At 37.5% G+C, this 22,929-nt stretch overlaps 1 protein-coding gene and 1 long non-coding RNA gene across 10 annotated transcripts in view; both read right to left on the reverse strand.

Annotated features, from left to right (window-relative positions):
• Nucleotides 1-44: 44 nt before the first annotated feature.
• Nucleotides 45-22,929, reverse strand: part of BRAF (B-Raf proto-oncogene, serine/threonine kinase) — a 124,352-nt gene continuing 101,467 nt past the window's right edge. For 7 of the 9 annotated variants that reach the window (XM_045577529.1, XM_045577522.1, XM_045577518.1 and 4 more), the window contains 3 exons: nt 20,833-20,967; nt 14,714-14,867; nt 45-7,057 (listed from right to left, as the gene is read on the reverse strand). In XM_045577529.1, coding sequence (XP_045433485.1) covers nt 7,035-7,057; nt 14,714-14,867; nt 20,833-20,967 — 312 coding nt within the window. In that variant the 3' untranslated portion in view covers nt 45-7,034. Of the gene's footprint in view, nt 7,058-14,389; nt 14,868-20,832; nt 20,968-22,929 lie in introns of those variants that run through there. The other 2 variants (XM_045577525.1, XM_045577533.1) reach the window with 2 other exon arrangements.
• Nucleotides 15,858-16,552, reverse strand: LOC118713936. The gene is made up of 2 exons (XR_004986448.1): nt 16,474-16,552; nt 15,858-16,235 (listed from the first exon to the last, which is right to left on the reverse strand). It is a non-coding gene; the product is annotated as an uncharacterized LOC118713936 (long non-coding RNA).

Consider the following 22,929-nt stretch of genomic DNA (forward strand, 5'->3'; position numbering starts at 1 on the left):
GTTATTGAATGTGCTAATGCTGGAAAAATAATGTTGATAAAGAATTCTCCATGCAGTCAATCTTTATTATAGCAGTATTCGCATATTCACATCAAGTACATAGAACTTTTTTTGCCTTTTATATAATACAGAGTTTTTAAATAACTTTACACAGAAATAAATTTCTTCAATCTGAGTTTCAGCTATCTTTATTTAATTCTTCATGCTTTCTATCCAAACTGAACAATATTTTCCATTGTACAAATTTACATGAGAAAAATTCCAAAGTACAAATGAAGGGACCTGAGCAGGAAAGAGAACCAAAGTATTAAGAAGTGGGGTTGGGGAAGAATTGGAAAAAAAAAAAAAAAAAGATTCAAGCAAACACTGCGGATTAAGGGGCAAGAGGGAGACGACATCCATTTAACTGAAAATAAACGTCTTTTTTTATGAATTGAAAAATAAGTTTTAAAAATAGTTACTCCATAATTTTTGCAAAGCAGGTAGAGAGAGGTCTGTGGACAATTAAAAAGTCCCCATCTTTTCACTGGGCAAACCCCAGACTCCATGAGAGCCTTTTCAGTGTTTGTAACTGAAGTGAACTAAACCTGAACCTTTGGCAGCGAGAGAGGAATGTGTATGCGAACTGCCACACGGTTTGGAGTGGTAAACCTGGAGCCATTTCCTCAGTTGAAACATGAGATTTCCCTTTCTTCTCCTGTATAGAAGAATTGTCCTCAAACCAGGAAGGTAAATGAAAAAGGGGGGTGATGTCCTTTTTCTTGGTCTAAACCAACAGCAAACATAACTACTGTATAGAATCAAAGGAACATGTTAGTAAATTGTCAAATCTAATCCCCTGATCAGGTGTACGCTCCTATTTTAGAAGCAGAAATTGCTGAGTGAGGAAAGGGTCAGAGTGTACAACCAACAAAAGATTTTCACAAAAATATATCACTGTGATAGTCCTTCCAATCAGGTGACATCATGAAGGCCAGACTAGTGTGTAGCATGGCCAAAGTAACAGAGGACCCAATGAATGCATTTTCAAATGGAGGAGGGAAAAGGGCACAGAATAACACACACGCCCCCTATGTAAACTAATGTAACATGAAGATACACAAACATAAAGGTTAGCCACTTATGTTGGTAATTAATGTGAGTAAAAAGGCATTATGTTTTCATAGCTGGTTTTAATCAGCTATGTCCGGAACACACACAAATGTATAAGGAAGGAATGATTTAAAACAAAACAAAACCGTTCACAGCTTAGAAAAGCACACTTATTGCACTCTTACATTTTATTTCAAATAATTATGGTTTATTTCCCACCCTCACATCAATTTTTCCCTACCCTCAAACTTACTCCCACACCCTCCCCTGTCCTATTTGGTCCATTTTCTCTATATTTGTGCCTAGTCTGTGAGCTTTGTTGCTTATGCTATTTTGAAGTTTCCTCCGATATATCTCTTACTCCACCAAAAGCTTAACTCACAAATGCAACACAATAATTTTCAAAAGAAAACCAGTACTAAGTAACTTACTCATAGTCCCCATCTGCAGCCCTGAAACCAGAACCCTTCCTCTGCCGCGTCTCCTAAGTGAAACCCATGCCTGGTTCCTACACACCGTGCTGAGGACCAGCCACTGTGAGTGCTGGCCACCCGCCCAGCCTGCCTGCCTGCCAGGAGCTGCGGACGGTCTGCACAAATCCTTTTTCATTTTTTTTATACTTAACAGGAATAAATATATTTCAGTTCTTTGTTCTTAAAGAGTATTTCAATCTATAGAATTCTTTCAAAAAATGCATCACAAAAAAATAGATACACTGGCTGTGTCCTCATGCACAACTGGTTATACCATTGTAATTAGTCAAAATAGCTAAATAAAATTAAACATTTTAATAAAACTGATTTAATAACTAATAAGACTAAATCAACAGTTGAAGCTGTGATGCTAAAAGATCTACCTAAACATTTTTTGAGGTGGGGACTAACTATCCCTATGCATTTTAAAATAAAGCCCTGTGACCTTAATTTAAGAATTTAGGACTTAAGTTTTGTCCTCTTCTATCTTAAAAATACCCAATAGAAACTGTTAACTACCCTTTCTACAACTGAGAAAATTTAGGACTGAATTTCAATGTAAATATCTTTGCCAAACAAAAGTAAAAATGTTATCTGAAAACAAAACAAAGCTTAGCTTACTGCCTAGTGCACTGATATAACAAAAACCTTACCAGCATTTTCAATTTTACCAGAGCTAGCAACATGGACCATGAATACACTGGCCACTTCATTCTCCAGTGGCCAATATACAAACCAGAGAGTACAGTAACAGCGATGCTACTGTACTCTGCAGGTGCTCAGCGACCTACGGGTGTAGTAATAGCCCTCGGTGAAACACCGTGAGAACTTGCTATGACAGTACACTGCCTTTCTTGGGGCGGTGAGGAATGAAGATACAAGAAGCATACCACGGAGTGTGTCCAGTGCACACAAGTGGCCAGGTCAGTAACTATTCCAATGCCTCCTCGTGCCTCACAGCACCCCCCAACAGGATTAGCAGCATAGTCCTGCTTAGTTTGCCAACCAGTCCTGGAAGGCTAGTGTATATTTCCAACTCTGAAAAATCTGTGTCTAGATTGGCAGCAGTACTCTGGAGACTGATAAAATCTAATTCTGCCCCATATTTTAATTTCTTTCCTCGTTCTCACTCAGTTCACACACGCAACTGCTGCCCAGCATACAGTACTTCAACTTTGAACTACACAATTTCTTAAAATGTCTGTCAAATATTTCTGTTATATAAAAGTTCCATGCTTTGAGAACCTATGGGAGTAGAAAAAGTTTCTCTAGAAATGTCACTGAACTATAATTTCAACCTATTTGCTCTATATGATAAATATATCTGACTATACTAGGGGTTATGTGCTTTAAAAAAATAATTTTGTTCACTGAAAATTTACCTGTGTTTTCATTTTTTAAATGTGATTTGGCTATAAACTCTTTAGTGCATTTATCTTTGCAGTCTAAATTGCACTCTAAAAAATATTAACACAGCTGAGTTAGACCAGAGTGGCTGCTTTCTTCACAAATCACTGATTTCTGCTAAATTTTTTATTTTTATTGCATCATGAAGGCACAGTAAGATCATTTGGCAAATTGTCATGGTATTTTTCTACAGCCTCACCTACACCATTTCAATGTATGATCTATAAGCTATTTCGTGTTCACACTCAGTAAACCTTACATGTCTGGCTATGTGTGTTTTTAAATAGCCTAATGGTTGGATCTGCTGGTCTTAGGTGCTGCTATTCTAGCACTAACAATGCCAACTTGGACAAAGAAGAGAATCTTGCAAAATGGGTCATCACTTTCTCCCCCCCTTAGCTGGGCAGTCTGTCGGAGCATCTGCACATGGGACAAATCTGTGGCTAACTCTTTATGAAGGTGTACTGTCCTGCCAAGCCCACTGAAAATTAAAATTATATCATTGTTAGTGAAGTGAAACCATAACTAATTTCATGCAACTGACGTAAGGTTGATATTCTGAAACGTACCCCTAAACAGGTTCTGGCACCATTTGCAACAACATTCAGACACTCTGAGCTACATTTTTCAGTATTTCTGCCTAAATGTATAAATGCCCTTTAGGACAAAACTAGAGCGTTCAAATACAAGCACACATAAAAGTTAAAATCCTAAATCATCTTCATGTTCTAGAGCTCCTGACTTCATATTTTAAAATAAATATTCATTACCTCATTCTGAGGAGGTAGTTTTTTGAAGAGGTCACCTGAACGCTGTAGTATGTTTCAAACTAAAGCTAGATGAGGTTTGCCCAAGGCAGAGGGTGAATGTACAGGTGGGGAGGTGAGGCTGAGGAGGGGGTGCAGCAGTGCCAACGTTGCCTGATGAACAAACGATAACATTATGTGATTAAGAGCTGTGCCCGCATCTCACGAGAATCTAGGAAATATTTAGTTTCAGGTGGACAGTGGTGAAGTCCTGAATTAACTCTTTATACCTAACAATATAGTGCCCTTTCTTTTCCAACACCAACGTGAATATCACACACACACTTCGCATAGGTGATTTTATCTTCTAGGATGTCCCAGTACATCATATAGCTCTCACATACAAGCAGGGACTGCACGTCCAGAAACCAGATTTTGACCACTAGACAGAGCCTTCTTTTAAGGTGCACATAAGTACAAAGAATCACACTGGTTTTTCTATTCACAAATCCCTTTTATAAACTACTTTTTGGTCAATATTATTTCAGTGGCAAAAACCTATCGATACAACCTAGACTGCAGTTTAATAATAAAGTACACCAGCTAGGAAAAAACAAAACCAAACAAGTCCACCAGGATTAAAACAATCTTTTATGGTTACTCTTAAATTTTTCAGGCTTCACCTCTCCTTACCCCAAATTAAAGGCCCCACGAAGGCACTGCAGCCATTCTACGGAAAACAGGCAATTACCGCCTTGGGAAATAATCAGTGAAGCAGCCACATGTTACCCATTCAGTTACTCATAAAGTGCTGTGCACATCAAGGAGTTCTTCCTTGTATTTCTTAGGAGCTCAGCAAGTCTATCTGTAGTTAAGCATCGAACAGTAAAGCAAGTGAAATTCACAGGGAAACCCCCTTTTCATGTCAACTGTAAACCAGAGAAAAAACAACTTGATAGAAAAAAGGAAGAAAGGGGAAATTTTGATAGAGTCTGTTTCTCCTTCTCAGATGAGATAGCAACCCACTCAAAAAAGAAAGGGAAGAAAAAAGTGTATCACCTTGAATATTGTTTGGAAAACCCCAATGCCAAGCTTCCTCCAGAACTAGTTCCTGTACTGCTCCAGCCATCCAGGCAGTCCCGCACCTGAGCTTCTAGCAGCTATACCTGCTCAGCAGACATGCCATGCCTATAGTTTAAGACCAGCTCTCTGAAATATTGGTACAGGGAACAAAAACATGTTTAAAAGCATCCATGGTGGCATAATTAGAAAGAAAAATAGACAATGTTCTTCAAGTGAGCATCTTTGTAATTTCTGAATTTTGTTAAGATACTGCTCTGCCCATGTAAGACTTAAGAATACATTGCTTTTCAAATTCACCAATAGCTTCAGTATACTTTCCATTCTACTGGGACAACTGGGACATTTTACATGTCCGTGCAATTTTTAGTAGGTCTTCCTGTGATACAGGTATTTTAGCAAAAATCTAACGGCAGTGAGTGTTAGTAGGCTGAAAGATAGCAGGGTGAGTTACAATTTGAAATTTTAAAATAACAATTTCTAATTCCCTGCTTCTTTTTATAGTTCTATCCAATTTCTCTCAGATCCTTGGCTACCTAGCTTGGTAGGGCTAAGTACAGTTGATTTGATTTACATTCCCAAATCCTGATAAGAGATTCTAGATCCATAAAAGGGAGGTATTTCCCATTAATATGTCCAGAGTTACTTTCTTTCTACTATCGTGACTTACACCACTCTTATGCCAAAGGAAGCTATGGCTATGTTATGTTTTCCATTTATATAAAGAATGAGGTTCTTAATATCGCAGCAGCTCTTTCTGTAAAAACAATTGATATTATGCTTCATACATAACTCTCTCAGTCCCAATATACCCAAAATTGTTCTATTATCTGCCTGGGGAACTCAGCTGCCAAATTACCCAACCTTTTGAAGACCAGGCTTGGGAAAAAAGGAAAAAGAATGAATGGAGACACCACCATTTTTATTTTAGGTTGCATATTCTGGGTAAAAGACTAGAAAGAAAATGAGGATGTAGTGTAAGAGTAAACTGGAAGAAACAATGAGATATTAGCAAAGATGTTAGTGTGGATCCAGCAAGTACCATTAATTTAAAAATTATAAATATTTTGTCATATGTTAAGACTCCCCATGTTTAGGTAGAGGAAGGATAATGATTTTTCTTTAAAAGTTGTTTATATAACAAAAATACAATTTTTCAGGATATATAATTCTAATGGGAAGTATTGTTTTATTCCAATTTAATTAAATCTGAAAATTATTTTTAATAAAAATATAAGAGAAGAAACTCAGAAATTAAAACTTGTACCTTACATTTAAATTACATAAATGTCTCACTTTCCAAACTGTTATCAAGCAGTTCTGTAGGCTTTTAACTAAATACCACCATGACATTTTTGTGCCTTGGGCAAAGTAGCCACATAAGTACTTGGTGACTGGAAGAGCTTGGGAGGAAGATTTTCCTGAGAACTTGCTATATTGTGGAGGGGAAACCCCCCCAGACACTTCTCTTCATTGCTGGACCCAATGAGCAAAGAAGGCAATGTGTGCCAGCACTTTCCCGCCTGCGTGGGTAGGCAGACACCCTCAGTGAGCAAGGAAACAGAAGCCAGAAACCCAGGAGGTCAGGAAAAAGATGCAGCATTCCCTTTCCTCTGCACCAAAACATAGCTCTGTCTCCCTCTCGTCCTCCACTTAAATAAAATAGCTTCACTTTGATAAAAATGAGTCAAGGACTGACGTGCACTACACAGGTAGGGCATGCTGCATTTTTGTTCCGTCCCTCGGAAATTAACCAGTGATGGCTAGGGGAAAGAGCTCCACAACAGAATCCCAGAGCAGGAAAGAGAACGATGCTTGGTCATTGCAACTGCCCCATCAGATGATCAGCCGCACATCGACCTGGTGGTTAGAAGGGCACAGTCGACCGGCAGACTCCAGAGCCAATCTCCCAAGCTGTAGAAGCAGCATCTTTCCATCATGCCACCATCAAAAGGCCAGAACTCAGGGTCTCTCCTCTTCCTGGGACTGGGCAGACTTGTATGCACGTGGTGTTTGTGTTGAAGAAGAAACACTGGCAGCAGAGAATTCTGGTTCCTAAAACATTCTTCCCTCTTTTCTTGGATGGGAATTTCCATTCTGTTCCACATCAGCTTATGAATTGAAAATTTAATTTCTTTAAAAAAAGGATCTGAGGAACAGAACTGTGTTTGATGTTAACAAATTGTACAAACACAAGACTTAAGAAATAAGAGTAGATGCTGCCATGATGGTGTGGCTACTTGAAGGCTGCAAATTCTCCTGTAGAGGGAGGACAAGAGCTAATTTTAAAAAAGTTATCTTAATTAACCTAGGTTTCTTAATTAACCTAGACACAGAGAAAAGCCTCATTAAAAGCTCACTGAAAAGTGACTAGCTGTCTATTATAAATCTAGCAGCATCATCAATTTAAAAAGCAAAAATGGTTGAAACCTATGGAAGAAGACAACTTGCATAGTACATAAGACTATGGTTCAATTACATCAATTAAGCAGTTTACTGCCATCTGTCCAAAATGGAAACCATCCCACTTGCCACGATATTCTGAATTTAATTTAAAAAATCAATTTGCAATGAATATTATAAAAATAAATATATTACAATTTGGGTGTTCTTGAATATTTTCAGCTGAAAATTCTCACAAAAAATAATTTTAAAGTTGGTTGGGGCTGCCACTTAAGGAAAACTTTTTTTTTTTTTTTTAAACAGGCGCACGTCGCCTGTGGGGAAGGTCTGTTGCTTGCGTCTACTGAAACTTACGGCGTACAATGGGTTAAATATCATGTCTGCATGGATTTTACATGCTATTGTTCTAATCAAGCTGAAAACCATTCCAATGAACAAAATATCTCAGAAATAGATTATAAAATAGTAAGGTTGGTCTGCCCCTGAATTATCAACTCATTTCCATTATAATTGCCACTATTAGAAAGGAAGCAAAGATTATCCTCATTTGCAAAGATAAAATTAAGAGGTCAAATGATTTGTCCACATTACACATTTGAAAGCAGTAAAGAAAACCCGACCCTCCATCTTCTAGTTCATTTCAACTTTTAAACTACCAACAAATTACAAATAGGCACGTCACTGGACATCATTTTCAGCATAAGATTTCTTAAAACCACGATGTCTGTTTCAGGTACGATGATGACACTCCTTTAACTTACTGAATTTGGGGGCTTCATAGAAGAGCCACTATTAACCTACCATTTTGTCCACAGCTTCTACTTATAAGTAGGAGTTGGTCACCATAGTTAATTTCTGGGGGTTGGTTAATAACAGAACTATCAGAATTTAGTCAGCCTTACCATCATTTTTCAGTAATAGCAGCTTCTGAGGAGGATTCACTTATATACTATAAGTGAATAGTGTATTCACTTATATGAATACACTGTTTAATCCAAAAGTAACCTACTCTTTTCTGATTGCTATTAGATTCTCTGACCCAGCACTGACTGACTAGGGGCGGTGGATCAGGCCCAGAGAGAGGCCTGCAGAGAGAGAGGCAGGGTCTGATACATAGCCTCTATGGCAGCCACTGACCAGAAATTGCCTCTCTTTCTCTCCCAGCCTGGCCAACAGCTGCACCTCCATTTCTGTCCAGGCCTCCACCAGGGCTGCTGATCAGCCCTGCCTTTCTGATCAGGCCCAGAGATGCTGAATGGCATAGAAACTGACCAATCAGAACAAAATTGGCCAGCAGAGGAGGACAGTTAAGGGTGATCAGGCAGGCAGAGGCAGTTAGGGGTGATCAGGCCTGCAGGGGAGAGCAGTTAGGGGCAAGATCAGGCTTGCAGAGGAGGGTTGCTGGGGGCAAGATATGGATGGCAGGGGAGGGCAGTTGAGGGCAAGATCAGGCCAGCAAGGGAGGACAGTTAGGGGTGATCAGGCAGAGGAGTTAGGGGCTATCAGGCAGAGAGGTTAGAAGTGATCAGGCAGGCAGGCAGAAGGGTTAGGGGTAGTCAGGCAAGCAGGCGAGTTGTTAGGAGCCAGTGGCCCCAGATTTTGAGAGGGGTGTCCCGATTGGAGTGCAAGCTAGGCTTGCACCGGGCCTCTAGTGTTGTTAAAATTAGCAACTAGTTGAGTGCCTGTTATATATCAATGAGGTCACTGAATACCTCATATATATATATTTGCATCTGATCCTCCTAATAACTCTATGAGGCAGGTGCTATTACTGCTCTTTATTTTACAAAGGAACAAGCTGAGGTTTACAATGATTCAATAACTTGCTGAAGATCTCCTAACTAGAAAATGGCAGAGTTGGAATGCAAAGCCAGGTGCTGACTCCAAAGTCCAGGGTCTTAATAATTAACAAACCCCTAAACAATTTTCAATAATAATTTTCCCCCCATTCTGAATACAGCTACTAACTGGGCTGCAGATACTGATACTATCTCTTTCCATCTAAAGATTCCTTTTAACAATCATTCAAGGTACTGTGAGTTAAAAGATCAAGGAAGGGTAAAAGAATTATTACTTCATACTTAAATTTAAAAGGACTGATAAAAAATTGCCAAAGTACTATGACCTTGGAGAGTAAAACATTTAGAACATAACAATAGGAGGATATTATGTTAATAGAGACTCAAGAAACATTCTCATTATGGTTTGAGTACCTAATGGTTTTAAGATTGCTATTTTTCCAGTATTTTAACACATTAAAAAAATGTTTTACTGATTTTTTATAGAGAGGAAGGAAGAGGGATAGAGTTAGAAACATTGATGAGAGAAAATCATCGATCAGCTGCCTCTTGCACACCCTCTACTGGAGATGTACCTGCAACCAAGGTACATTGCCTTGACCAGAATCAAATCAGGGACCTTTCAGTCCGTAGGCTGACGCTCTATCCACTGAGCCAAACCGATTTTGGCTTAACACATTTCTTAAAAGCAATTTTCAACATTCTTATGAGTAGTCACTGTAGGAAGCCAATGTAAAAACAAGATTTACTTAACAGAAAATCTTCATAAAAATGCTAGAATTCATCTATGAAGTGAGAATATTAGAAAATGGCAACTTTTGCCAAATCTTAGATATTACATTAAAATATAACCTGGAAGCCCAAACAGATTTGGCTCAGTGGATAGAGCTTTGGCCTGCGGACTGAAAGTCCCAGGTTCGATTTCAGTCAAGGGCATGTGCCTTGGCTGTGGGCACATCTCCAGTGGGGGGTGTGCAGGAGGCAGCTGATCAATGATTCTCTCTCATCTATGTTTCTAACTCTCTATCCCTCTCTCTTCCTCTCTGTAAAAAATCAATAAATAAATATATTTTAAAAATATATATTTAAATATATATTTAATATTTATATGCATTTTTATATTTAATACTTATATATTTTTATATTTAGAGTTATATAAAAATATAAATATAGATATATATTTAAAAAATATATATATAACCTGTAAGAAATTTTCAATATTTCTTATTTGTTATTACAGACACTCCATTTTGTTGAAGAGTGTTCTGTTCCATAAACCTGAATATTAGCCTTAAAAATAAAAACAAGTAGGAGGGGTTTGAGGAGCAATGGGGAGATAAGGACACATATGTAATACCTTAATCAATAAAATAAAAAAAAAGCTGAGAATTAAGAAAACATATTAACAATATGCAAATCGACCAAATGGTGTAACAACCAATCACTATGATGTACACTGACCACCAAGGGCCAGATGCTCAATGCAGGAGCTGCCCCCTGGTGGTCAGTGTGCTCCCATAGGGGGAGTGCCACTCAGCCAGAAGCCAGGCTCATAGCTGGTAAGTGCAGCAGCAGTGGGGGAAGCCTCTCCCGCCGCCGCTGCAGCACTGCTAAGAATGTCTGACTAACAGCTTAGGCCCGTTTCCATTTAGGCTAAGGTATTCCATCCCCCAGTGCACAAATTTTGTGCACCGGGTCTCTAGTATTAACAATTGAGGAATCTTAATACAGGATATATGAATAACGTTGTAAAATTTTTGTAAAGCTTAAATTTCAAATGTTTAAATATTTTAAACTTCAAATAGTTAAAAATTTTGAAAAATAAAAGGAAAGGCAGAGAACAAACCCTGCCCCCCCAAAAAACACACAACACATCCAAAACACCCCAAAAGCACAAACTCCTACCAACACAGTTGCAAATAGAATAGCAGTAAGATGACCACTACTGACCATCCCACCTGAGTCACTGCTTTTAATGAAATGCAATTCTTTTCAAGCTCAGACTTCAGCTCGAGAAAAAGTCAAGCACAAGAAGAAATTTGAGTTTAGGGATCAATAAACTCTTTCTATATATGTCCCTGAAATCATGGAGAAATTTAAGAAAAAGATGAGGGTAACAGGTGATGGATCTGCTTTTTTTGGGGAAAAGAAAAAAAATCTTTTCTTGCTTAGTCTTTCCTGTATTATCTGGCAATCTCTATTATCCTACCTCCTGACTTATTTTATTTGAAATAAGAATCAATTCTGCTTGTGTGAAGTTATTTGAAGTGAAATACCCAGATACTCTGATTAAAAAAAAAAAAAATCTCGATATATTATTAACTGAAAAATCAATCAGAGGCCAAATAAAGCTTGAAACAAATAACTCCTTTCTGGATGAGAAGCAGCTAACCTCTATTTTCCATCTGACTTTATTAGGGATAGAGCAGAGAATACTTGGTAGACCTTGTGATTTTAGATATCTCAAATATCATGGTTTATTTGAAAACTAAGACTTTTATTAACTAGTTTTAAGATATCATATTTCAGTGGCTGTTCGGCATATAATTTTATAAAAATTCCCCTTAAAGAGAAAATATGCTATGAAAAACCTAATAATGTTGTTTTGTACACAAATCAATCACTGCTTCAGATAGAAGAGGATAGTCATTATCACCAGAATAAATCCCCATTCTTTCTTTGTGGTGACCTTTCAGGCAGTTTCAAAAGGATGAGGAATATTCTGGTATAGACACACTGAAGTGCCACATAAATGCTCAATAATTCTCAATTAAATAAGCCTATGATTGACAAAATGCTTTAGTCATGAAGTACCCATAGGCACAATACTGTATTTAAAAAAAAAAAAAAAAAAGCAGATCATTTCCTTAAATTGAGAGTGGCCACCTTGAGAGAAAGGCCTATGTAAGCTGGTGTGTTAAATAGTTATTATCTAGAGAGAATGATTTTAACTACTGACTTGGTATTTAAATGGCTAGTACAATATTGTAATAACAGAAAGGAAGCAAACCTGAAACATTTGATGAGATGCTATAATACCTAAACTACTTAAAATCAAGAAGACAAATCTCATTCCTCATCATTGACTAGTAAAACCTCCAAAATGTGAAACAAATTTTATGAAAAGGCTGCCTCCTGAAAAAGGAAATCAATGTTAATGAAAATATATCTGAGGTATGGGTTTTAGGGAAGAAGTCAGTTACAAGAGAATGAATGTCCTTCTGTTGAGATTAACTAGTTAAAGTGATTACCTTTTTTTTTTTTTTTATAATACATATTTTATTGATTTTGTTCAGAGAGGAAGGGAAAGAGATAGAGAGTTAGAAACATAGATGAGAAAGAGTCATCAATCAGCTGCCTCTTGCACACCCCCTACTGGGGATATGCCCGCAACCAAGGTACATGCCCTTGACCGGAATCGAACCCAGGTCCTTCAGTCCCCAAGCCGACGCTCTATCCATTGAGCCAAACCCTTTACAAAGGGTTAGGAAAATAATGTTTTTCCTTATTTGGAGACTATCTAAAAACTTAGTATAAAACAAACAACAACAGAAAGATAAACTACCATATATCATTCTACTGCTTCCTATTTCTCCAGATGCATCTATCTAAACATCTTACCTGCTATTTTGAATGTTCTTCGCTAACCTTTCCAGTGGGCCCCATTTGGAAAGAAGAGAGTTACTATAAGACACTTTGAAGGCGTGTTTCAGTGTTTATGGGATAGCAGTTCTAGGAGCTTAGCTTTGAATGCTCTCTGGCAAAGGAGACTGACAAAGAAGGAGAGGAAAGAATGCAGATGGTGGGGACTGTTCAGGTGGTTAATGATGGAAGCAAAAAAGAGTGTACAAAGAAAGAAAGATAACAGTGAAGCAAATATACTGAAGAATTACAGACAGAAAAAGCTCGATCAAAAAAAGACTCTTTGACTCTTGTGCCTCAAAATGCTAGTCTTTGAGCATTCCATACAGCAAGTCAACTTTGTTAAAACTGTTAGCTACTTGTTTGCTATTTAATTAGTGAATAAAACCCCACTTAATAGTCACTAGTAACTGTAATTTTAGTGTCACTAGAGGACTTAAAAACCATGCATTTTGATGTTTTCCAACATGTTACATTATATTGTCTTTCTTATTCTTTAAAATATGAGAAACTTCTTTTTCACTACTCTTGCCTAAACTAAAAATCATGAATCAATTTCTAAAAACATGAATGACACTATTTATCTTATGCTACCCAAATGAGAAGCAAAAGGTATGCCATACTTATCACTGCGTGGTTTTCCTGGATGAAATCTAACTTAAGCAAATATAAAAAGTATTTGAAAAATTTGTGGTATTTAAAAACTACGTTATTATTAACGTCTTTCCAATTTTCTTTATTGGCTTCAAAGAAGGATAGCATTTAGGCAGATGTTGTCTGTGTGCCTGAATAACTTTGAACTGTCAGCTATATTTAAAAATCAGTACAAATTCAAGTTGAATAAGTAAAGATGTACTGAAGAGGCTGGCATTGGTCCTTAGGCTGACTCTGAAGGAGAAATGTCAATTTCTTTGATAGGAGGATAGTAATGCTTCTTCCCAGTAAGATTATGGTTCACAGTGAGAATATACTGACTGGCACATTGCAGTCATTGTCTACACAAGAGAGTGTAAGCATGAGAAAGCGTTAACAAATACTTTGTACCATGGAACATACACAAAAAGAATGCCATTCTTTCATAATAAGTAGTATTGCTGGGCAAAGAATATAAGGAGCACAGAAGTTTATGAGACACATGCTAAACAGGAACCACAAGAGGTAAGATAATTTAAAGCAACAATTAAAAAAATCCATTACCGGGTGTTTGGCAAACAAAGATATCTAAAAGAAAAACAAACCTAACAGTTTTCACAGGATTCTGTGAAGCTTTTGGGGGAAGGAGGAGGCGGTGCATTTGTAAGGAAATTAGGCTTCTATGTAAGATATCCTTAATATAAAAAGAAATATCTATAGAGAACTCCAACTTATAACATTTCCCCACTAAAGATGCAAAGTTAAACCATGTTACTCATGTCAAGCATGCCACTCCTCAGCACCAGCTATAGTTACCTGCACCCATAATTTATAAAAAGAAATTTGGTTTAGTTTATTGCTTTAAGGGAATACAGGACAGGACATTCACACTTTCCAAATTGTAAGAAAAAGAAATAGTTACAGAAAAATGTTAAGAATAAAACAAACTTATTCATTTTTAGCGACTTCCTGAATGTGATCTGTCTGGTCTGCCTAATTTGACACTGGCTAACCTATTGTCAACCTCCCACCTACACACATGTGCACAGGAGTGCTGGTATTCTTGGAAAACCCTAACAGATGGGCAGTACCTAATGACAAAAGGTGCATGGGAAAAGTTTAATTGAAGTTTAATCATCAGAATAACCAAGTAAATAAAACAAACTTGGAATAGGAAATAAAACATCTGGAAAAGGCTTTGCACATTTTAGCAATGTCTGCATTTTAAACCCTTGAAAATTGAAAATCCAATGCTAAGTGTGAATTTTAGATGGGGGGAAAATTACATTTTAAACACGTTTTAAAACACATTGGCTTACCTTTAAAAAATTCTATTCAATTTAACAAATATATAATCACACATAGTTCATTTTCCTTTGTGCCTACCCTCCAACACTCTCTCATATATCTAATTTGTTTTAGTGGACAGGAAACGCACCATATCCCCCTGCCTGGATGGGTGTTTTTGGAGAAGCACAAGCATATAGACTAAAATCCTCTGTTTGGAAGCCAGCCCGATTCAAGGAGGGTTCTGATGCACTGCGGTGAATTTTTGGCAATGAGCGGGCCAACAGCTCAATAGAGGCAAGAATCTAAAAAAAAAAGAAAAAAAGAAAGAATGAAAATCTAGGTGGTATTAGTCTTTAAAACCCTCATCATACTTTACAGCAGTGGTTTTTAAACTTTCTAATGTGTGACCCTTTAATATAGTTTCTCATGTTGTGGTGACCCCCAACCATTAAAATTAATTCATTGCTACTTCATAACTGTAACTTTGTTACTGTTATGAAACATAATGTAAATATATGTGTTTTCCGATGGTCTTAGGCGACCCTGCTAGCCTTTCTCAACATGTGGATTGTGACCCACAGATTGAGAACCTTGTAGGGGAGGGCAGTTAGGGGCAATCAGGCTGGCAGGGGAGCAGTTAAGCATCAATCAGGCTGTCAGGGGAGTGGTTAGGGGGTGATCAGGCTAGCAGGTAAAAGTGGTTAGGGGCAATCAGGAAGGCAGGCAAGCCAGCAGTCCTGGATTGTGAGAGGGATGTCTGACTGCCTGTTTAGGTCTGATCCCTCCAGGGGTCCCAGATTGGAGAGGGTGCAGGCTAGGCTGAGGGACACCCCCTCCCCCACGGCACCGTGTATGAATTTCGTGCACTGGGCCTCTAGTTAAACTATAATCTTTATAATGGTTAGCATAAAGGTAAGAAATAAGCAATGTTATAAATTTTTAAAAAATTATAAGCATATCGCCCTGGTTTGTTTGGCTCAGTGGACAGAGTGTCGGCCTGCGGAGAGAGTGTGCAGGAGGCAGCCAATCAATGATTCTCTCTCATCATCAATGTTTCTTTCTTTCTCACTCTCCGTTCCTCTCTGAAGTCAATAAAAATATATTTAAAAAATTACAAGCATATCACACAAATAAAAATTCAGATAATATGGAAAAGCATAAATCTTACCTCCCAGGGTAACCACTGCTAAAGAGTCTATACTTTCTTCAGGACCTTTCTTATGCATGAACATGCACATATTAAAACAGAGCCCACCCTCACACTCAACAGCATTTACGTCTCACACATTTTCCTGTGTTGCTTGTTCCCTTATTGATATGTATGCCATCTGCAGAGCCTACCTTGGCCTTCATGTCTTTACTTTTTCCTTTTACACTGCATAAACATTCTTGTACATATCTGAATACTTGTGGAAGCAGGTTCTGTAGTACACATTTTTAGGAGTGGAATTATCAGAGCAAAGGGTATATGTAATTTAAGCTTATGACTTTTACCAAGTCCAATCAAAAGACCTAACCAATTTACAGGCCACCAATACTGTTAAGTTTAAAAGGAAGGCTCTTCCCCCTTCCCAACACTGTGCCCCATGCTGCCTATTGCAATCCAGGGGCAAAAATAAAAAACTGATTTCACTATTGTATTACTCTGCATTTTAATAACTATCACTGACCTCTTTTTCTTTTGAAAATATATTTTTATTGAATTTTTACAGAGAGGAAGAGAGAGGGATAGAGAGTTAGAAACATCGATGAGAAAGAGTCATCAATCAGCTGCCTCTTGCACACCCCCTACTGGGGATGTGCCTGCAACCAAGGTACATGCCCTTGACCAGAATCGAACCCAGGACCTTTCAGTCCTCAGGCCGACGCTCTATCCACTGAGCCAAACCGGTTTCGGCTATCACTGACCTCTTAACATTTAGTCCTAAATTCATTTACCACTTGTATTTCTTTTGTGAATTGTCAATTCATATCCTCCGCTTTTTTTTTTTTTAATTTAACTCTTTTAATAGGATACATTTGAGTAAAGAATTGCTTCAAAAATTTGTCCTTCAAAAATATCACATTAAAAAATTAGTTTTTAATGACATTAGTGCTATTTTACATTTTTGCAGATCTCTTTAATATCTGGCTTAAAAGTAGACAACTAAATTCTCTTATTTAATCTTGCAGCCTTAAAACTGAGATACATCATTATATAGTGTTTAAAAGTCAAGTTCAAATTAAGAAAAACCACATTCCAGTAATTTAAGGAAAGAAAACAAAAAGAACACTAAGGTATGATGGGATAGTATCTGTTGAAATTAGCTGCCACCTCTGGACCTCAGGGAAATGTGAATGAGTCCTTCTTCCAGCTGAGATTGACCCAAAGAATCCCTCCCCCCCAATTCCCTTGATGCAGTTCCACCCTAATTCCAAAGGTTCTGAGGACACTTGTTACTTCCCACCTTTTCCAGACATTTGACATGGCTTGCATAATGGCCTATTATTAGCCATTTGCATATTAGACTAATCCAACTGATTAATTAATCCCAAGTGATTAGAATAGTGCCCAGTATGCAAATGTCCAATAAATTTTAATTTCTTTAGTGTCAAAATATATTTTCAACCATTTAAAATTGCAGAAATCTAGTTCATAGGCCTTACAAAATCAGGCAGTAGACTAGTTTGTCAATCTCTGGTTCAGATGATGCCTATTTGTATTGAGGAAGAGCATATAAAGATGCTATTCATTTTAAATAGAATGTGCTATCCTCAAGCACAAGGATATAAAAAATATGAGGGCAGGACTGGGGGAAAGAGGGGACAATGGGGGGATAAGGACACATTTGTAATACCTTAATCAATAAAAAAAAAATGCTCTCCTCATAACAGAAAGTATAAAAGCAACTAGCCATGTTAGCTATTTATTACAATTAAAAATGTAGCTGTGGCCGAAACCGGTTTGGCTCAGTGGTAGAGTGTCGGTCTGCGGACTGAAAGGTCCCAGGTTTGATTCCGGTCAGGGGTATGTATGTTGGTTTCCGGCACATCCCCGGTAGGGGGTGTGCAAGAGGCAGCTGGTCGATGTTTCTCTCTCATCGATGTTTCTAGCTCTCTATCTCTCTCCCTTCCTCTCAGTGAAAAATCAATAAAATATATATTTTTTAAAAAATGTAGCTGTGTACAGGCTCTCATTGGACTGTCCCATGCACCAAAGGTTGTGGGTTCAACTGATTGATGTTTCTCCCTGATTTTATTACCAGTTTTCATCCGAATCCATTGGGGAATGGGCCGATTCTGCTTTTGTTTCTTGGCCAGGAACCTCTTGATTCTTGTGGGAAGACATGATGGAGAAATGAACGCACGCACCTCGATGGTGGAGAGAGAGCCCTCTGCTTATTTTCTATTGATTATCTTTTATTTATTGATTTAAAGAAAACATTTGTATACTATAAATATTTAATCTTTGCTATACATGATATAATTATTTTTCTCCGTGTTTATCTTTCAATATTATTTTTACTACATAAAAGTTTAAAATCTTTTAATGGAGTCATACCTGCTAATCTTTTCCTTTATTATTTTTTAAATATATCTTTAAAAAAAATATATATATTATTGATTTTTTTACAGAGAGGAAGAAAGAGGGATAGAGAGTTAGAAACATCGATGATAGAGAAACATTGATCAGCTGCCTCCTGCACACCCCCCACTGGGGATGTGCCCACAACCAAGGTACTTGCCCTTGACCAGAATCGAACCTGAGACCTTTCAGTCCGCAGATTGATGTTTTATCCACTGAGCCAAACTGGTTTCAGCTAATCTTTTCCTTTTTATAACTTCTGGATGTTATCTCTTACTTAGGAAAGCCTTTCCTACTACCTCAAGGTTATAAAAATGATTTCATTTGTTTATAGTTTTGTTTTTAACATGTAAATCTTTTTAAAAAAATATATTTTATTGATTTTTTACAGAGAGGAAGGGATAGAGAGCTAGAAACATCGATGAGAGAGAAACATTGACCAGCTGCTTCTTGCACACCCCCTACTGGGGATGTGCCCGCAACCAATGTACATGCCCTTGACCGGAATAGAACCTGGGACCTTTCAGTCCGCAGGCGACACTCTATCCACTGAGCCAAACCGGTTTCGGCAACATGTAAATCTTTAGCTACTTGAAATTTATGTTTGTGTATAGTGTGAAAAGAGATCCTCTAATGAAAACTAAAAAATATTAGTTAAAAGGCGCTTCAAAAGTTTGGAAAATCAATGGATGCATTTCATTTTCTGATACCATGAAAATAATGAAATGTTATTTACATTAGGATACAGACATCTTAATACTTTAAATACTTTTTTTAAAAAGTGGGCCTACGTATATAATTTGCATTATGAACGTACATCAATCGTGTTAAATAGCAAACCCTAGCACCTGGGATGTGAAAAGAAGATGGTGTGGGCTCCTGCTGACACTGGCCAACAATATGGACTTTCCTTTGATATTCTTAAAGCAGTGATTTTCTGGGTAAACACACACACACACACACACACACACACACACCTCTTCCTCAAAAGAAGAGTAATTTAGAATTCCAATTTGTAAAACGTGTATCTATCCAGCCAACCAGTTAGCATCCCCTCCCTGCTCTGAGATGGCTCCTGAGAGATTTGATAAAACCATAAATTATATCTCTAATTCTTGAGATGGGGATAAAAGATTCACTCATTCCTGTAACAGTGGCCTTTGTCTAAGAAACTCAGTTAGGGGTAGATATTCAAAGGCATAGGTTTAGAAAGGACCAACTCAGTAATCAGTAATTATGGGAGCTGAGTAACTGGGAATCAGCACTTCCACTTGAAAACTGTGTTGATTGACACATTTATACAGTGTTGCCAGGAACTTCCTAAGCATGATAAAACACTGCCAGTGGGATGCTAAGTCACAATATCTACTATAACTAACTTTCTAAGCTTATTCAGGTAATTAAGTTCCAGTTTGTGAGGCTTACTGAAAGATCATTAACTTAAGGGCTTTAGCCTTACAACATAAACAGGTAAAAAGCAATGGAAAATTTCCAAAAATCAGAAAAAGGCAGCCAGTGCTGACAGATGCCATTTCCTTTAGCCTCAGGTGGAAATGGCCCTCAAAAAGGCCTAGTATTAAAGGGAAGTTTGGAATGTTTATTTTGCCATAAAAAAAATTAAAGCAGCAATTCTCAAAGTGTGGTCTGTGGAAAAACAATTTTCATCATAAACCAAGACATTACTTGCCTTTGTTACTGTCATTGTTTTATTTTTTACTAATCCTCACCTGAGGATACTTTTCTCATTGATTTTCAGAGAGAGTGGAAGGCAGGGAGGGTAAAGGGAGGAAAGAAGGCGAAAGAGAGAATGAGAAAGGGGGGAGGGGAAAAATGAAACATCGATCAGCTGCCTCCTGCACACCCTCTACTGGGATGTGCCCTCAACAAGGTTCATGCCCTTGACCGGAATCGAACTTGGCACCTTTCAGTCTGCAGGCCTACGCTCTATCCACTGAGCCAAACTGGGTAGGGTTCTCTTTTTGTTTTGCAGATTTGTAAAAAATGTAAAACAATGTTACTTTTCTCACTCATTTTTTTGTTTGTTTATGAAAACAATTATTTTTCATAAAAACATTGTTTAAATAAATTTATAAATATTTTAAAAACTTAGTTGAAAACACAGTTTTAAATTCTAAAATTGTAATTACTATACAAAAATCTCTTTGGGGGGTCTTTAATCATTTTAAAGTGTGTAAAAGGGTTATGAGACGAAATCATTTTTATTTTTATTTTTTTTAATTCTTTTTTTTTTTTTAAATATATTTTATTGATTTTTTACAGAGAGGAAGGGAGAGAAATAGAGAGCTAGAAATGTCGATGAGAGAGAAACATCGACGAGCTGCCTCTTGCACACCCCCTACTGGGGATGTGCCTGCAACCAATGTACATGCCCTTGACCGGAATCGAACCTGGGACCTTTCAGTCTGCAGACCGATGCTCTACCACTGAGCCAAACCGTTTTCGGCCCAAATCATTTTATAATGGTTAGGAAAAAGCCAAGTCTTTCTGAATAGTGTGAACTGGGATCCCAAGTTTTTAGGTGTGCCACTGTTCAACCTTTATGAAATCAACTCTGTGTTTACTTATTTGGAGTCTGTACATAATCATATGGGATCCAAACCCATGAAATATAAACTGTGTGCTCTAATAAGTGCTGAAAAAACCTGCATTTGAATATTAGGTAACATAAAGTTTTCTCTTACTTGGGGAAAGAGTGGTCTCTCGTCTCGTTTCTTTTTTAGGCACTCTGCCATTAATCTCTTCATGGCTTTTGGACAGTTACTTCGTACCTTACTGAGATCTGGAGATAGATATCCTCGTCCCACCATAAAAATTATCTGGGAAGAAAAAAAAGGCAAATTATAAAACTTGTAGATTAGTTGAAAAAAGGATAAAGATTGAAAATTCAACAAGCTATGCACGTAAGATGTGTACTTTTCTGTCTGCAAATTACACTTCCATAAAAAAATTTAATAACATAATGCTAATACTCTGATGCCTACATATAACTGGGAGCCAATACTTCAAGGGCTGCAAACTGAAATCTTCATGACTCCTGCACTACTGTTAAGATTTCCTAATTGCTCCCAGGCTCCAGTTGCCTTATCTAATCTATTTTCCACTGGTAGAATCATCATTCTTAAACACAGAACAGATTATGCCTCTTTTCTACTTAAGTAATTTATTGGGCATCATACTAAGCCCTTTATATATATGTAGCAGGAACCAACAAAGTTAACTTTTTAGTTTTTACATCAGCATTTTAAATTCTTTTGGTGAGGAAACTCTAATGGGGCATTTACAGTTATATAAATCTGAGAACCAGAGACTCCTCCAGAAAGAACTAAGTTCTGTTTAAAAAGTAAAAAGATCTGCCTTCCCTTTGCGGATATTTGTAATTTTTCTAATTTCTTAATTTGGACTCTTTTGAAGGTGGACGGAGACAGCTGTTAGGAGTCTTGTGACTTAGGGAGGAAAGAGGGGTTTTACTCTTAGAGGGAACTGGTCCAATAGGGCCAGACTAGAGGCTGAGGTAGAGAGCGCCTTGTTACAGGGCAGAGCTGATAATTTTAAGAAAGCCAAGATTGATATCCTACTTTATGTTATTCCCTGTTTGGTGATGTAATGACCCTTATTAACTATAAGCTGATTTGGCTAAGTACCACTAAAATGAAAGTATAAAGCTTATTCTTTTCCCACTTTACAAGTTACCTTTTACCAGTATGGAATTTCACTATAGTGCAAAGCGCTACAGGGTGTAAAACTGCAAGAGTACCAAAAGGACACTTTCAATGGGCAACACTCCCTTTACAAGGCAGTTGGTTTTCAATTCTTTGTTTTCAATAAAATTAATTGAATTGTCAGCTGACTATTAAAATAACTATTAATGACCAGTTATTATGTAATTTTTGGTATGTTCAAGAAATGAATTCAAATAACTTAGTGGAATGGTGTATGGTAAAGAATAATCTTGCCTACGTGGAGGGCCGGCCTTTCTCTGGCTCCTGGGAGGTAATCCCTAGCCTCTTGTGCCTGATAAGAGTGTCTTTGTTTACCTGGGGCCTGGGAAGTGTCAGAGAGTCTATGCTATGAATGTGATTTATAGAGGGGGCTTAGACTCTAGTGGTATCAGCTTGCCCTCTAAAGCTATGGTTGGCCACGGCAGTGATTAAGCATATCTACGTGACTAAGCCCCAATAACAACTCTGAATTGCAAAGCTCGAGTGAGTCTCTGTTTGGCAATACTTCATGCGTGTTGTCACACATTGTTGCCAGGAGTAGTGTTGTCCACAATCCCCCTGGGAGAGGACAACTGGAACCTCTTAATGCTGCCCTAGGTGCACTTTCCCTGGACGGATTTTAATTTGTTTCCTTTTCTTGCAACAAACTATCTGTGACAATTAACAACTTTCAGTGAGTTCTGTGAGACTTAATGAATTACTGAATGTGACAGTGGTTTGGGGACCACTGAACTCAGCATACATTATAATGAAACTCCTGATTTTCTTAGCTTCTTACTTATTTGAACAATATTTCTCAGTGCTTATTTCTTTAAAAACAAAACAAGGAAAAGGACTGATGCTAAGTCCAGCTCATTCTAGTGAAAGTTATATTTATCCACAGATTCATAAATAAATTGTAAAAAGCCCCATGTTGTTCATTAAGATACACATTTCCAATAAAATTTTACCTTAAATGTTTCTTAAATAATAAAAACTTATTTCCATCACTTATACATTGATAGTTATTAATAATGGAATAAGTCACAATTTAAAAATAGCATTCAGAGCTGATAAAAA

This window comes from Pipistrellus kuhlii, unplaced genomic scaffold (assembly GCF_014108245.1).
Source record: "Pipistrellus kuhlii isolate mPipKuh1 unplaced genomic scaffold, mPipKuh1.p scaffold_m20_p_10, whole genome shotgun sequence".
NCBI classification, from domain to species: domain Eukaryota; kingdom Metazoa; phylum Chordata; class Mammalia; order Chiroptera; family Vespertilionidae; genus Pipistrellus; species Pipistrellus kuhlii.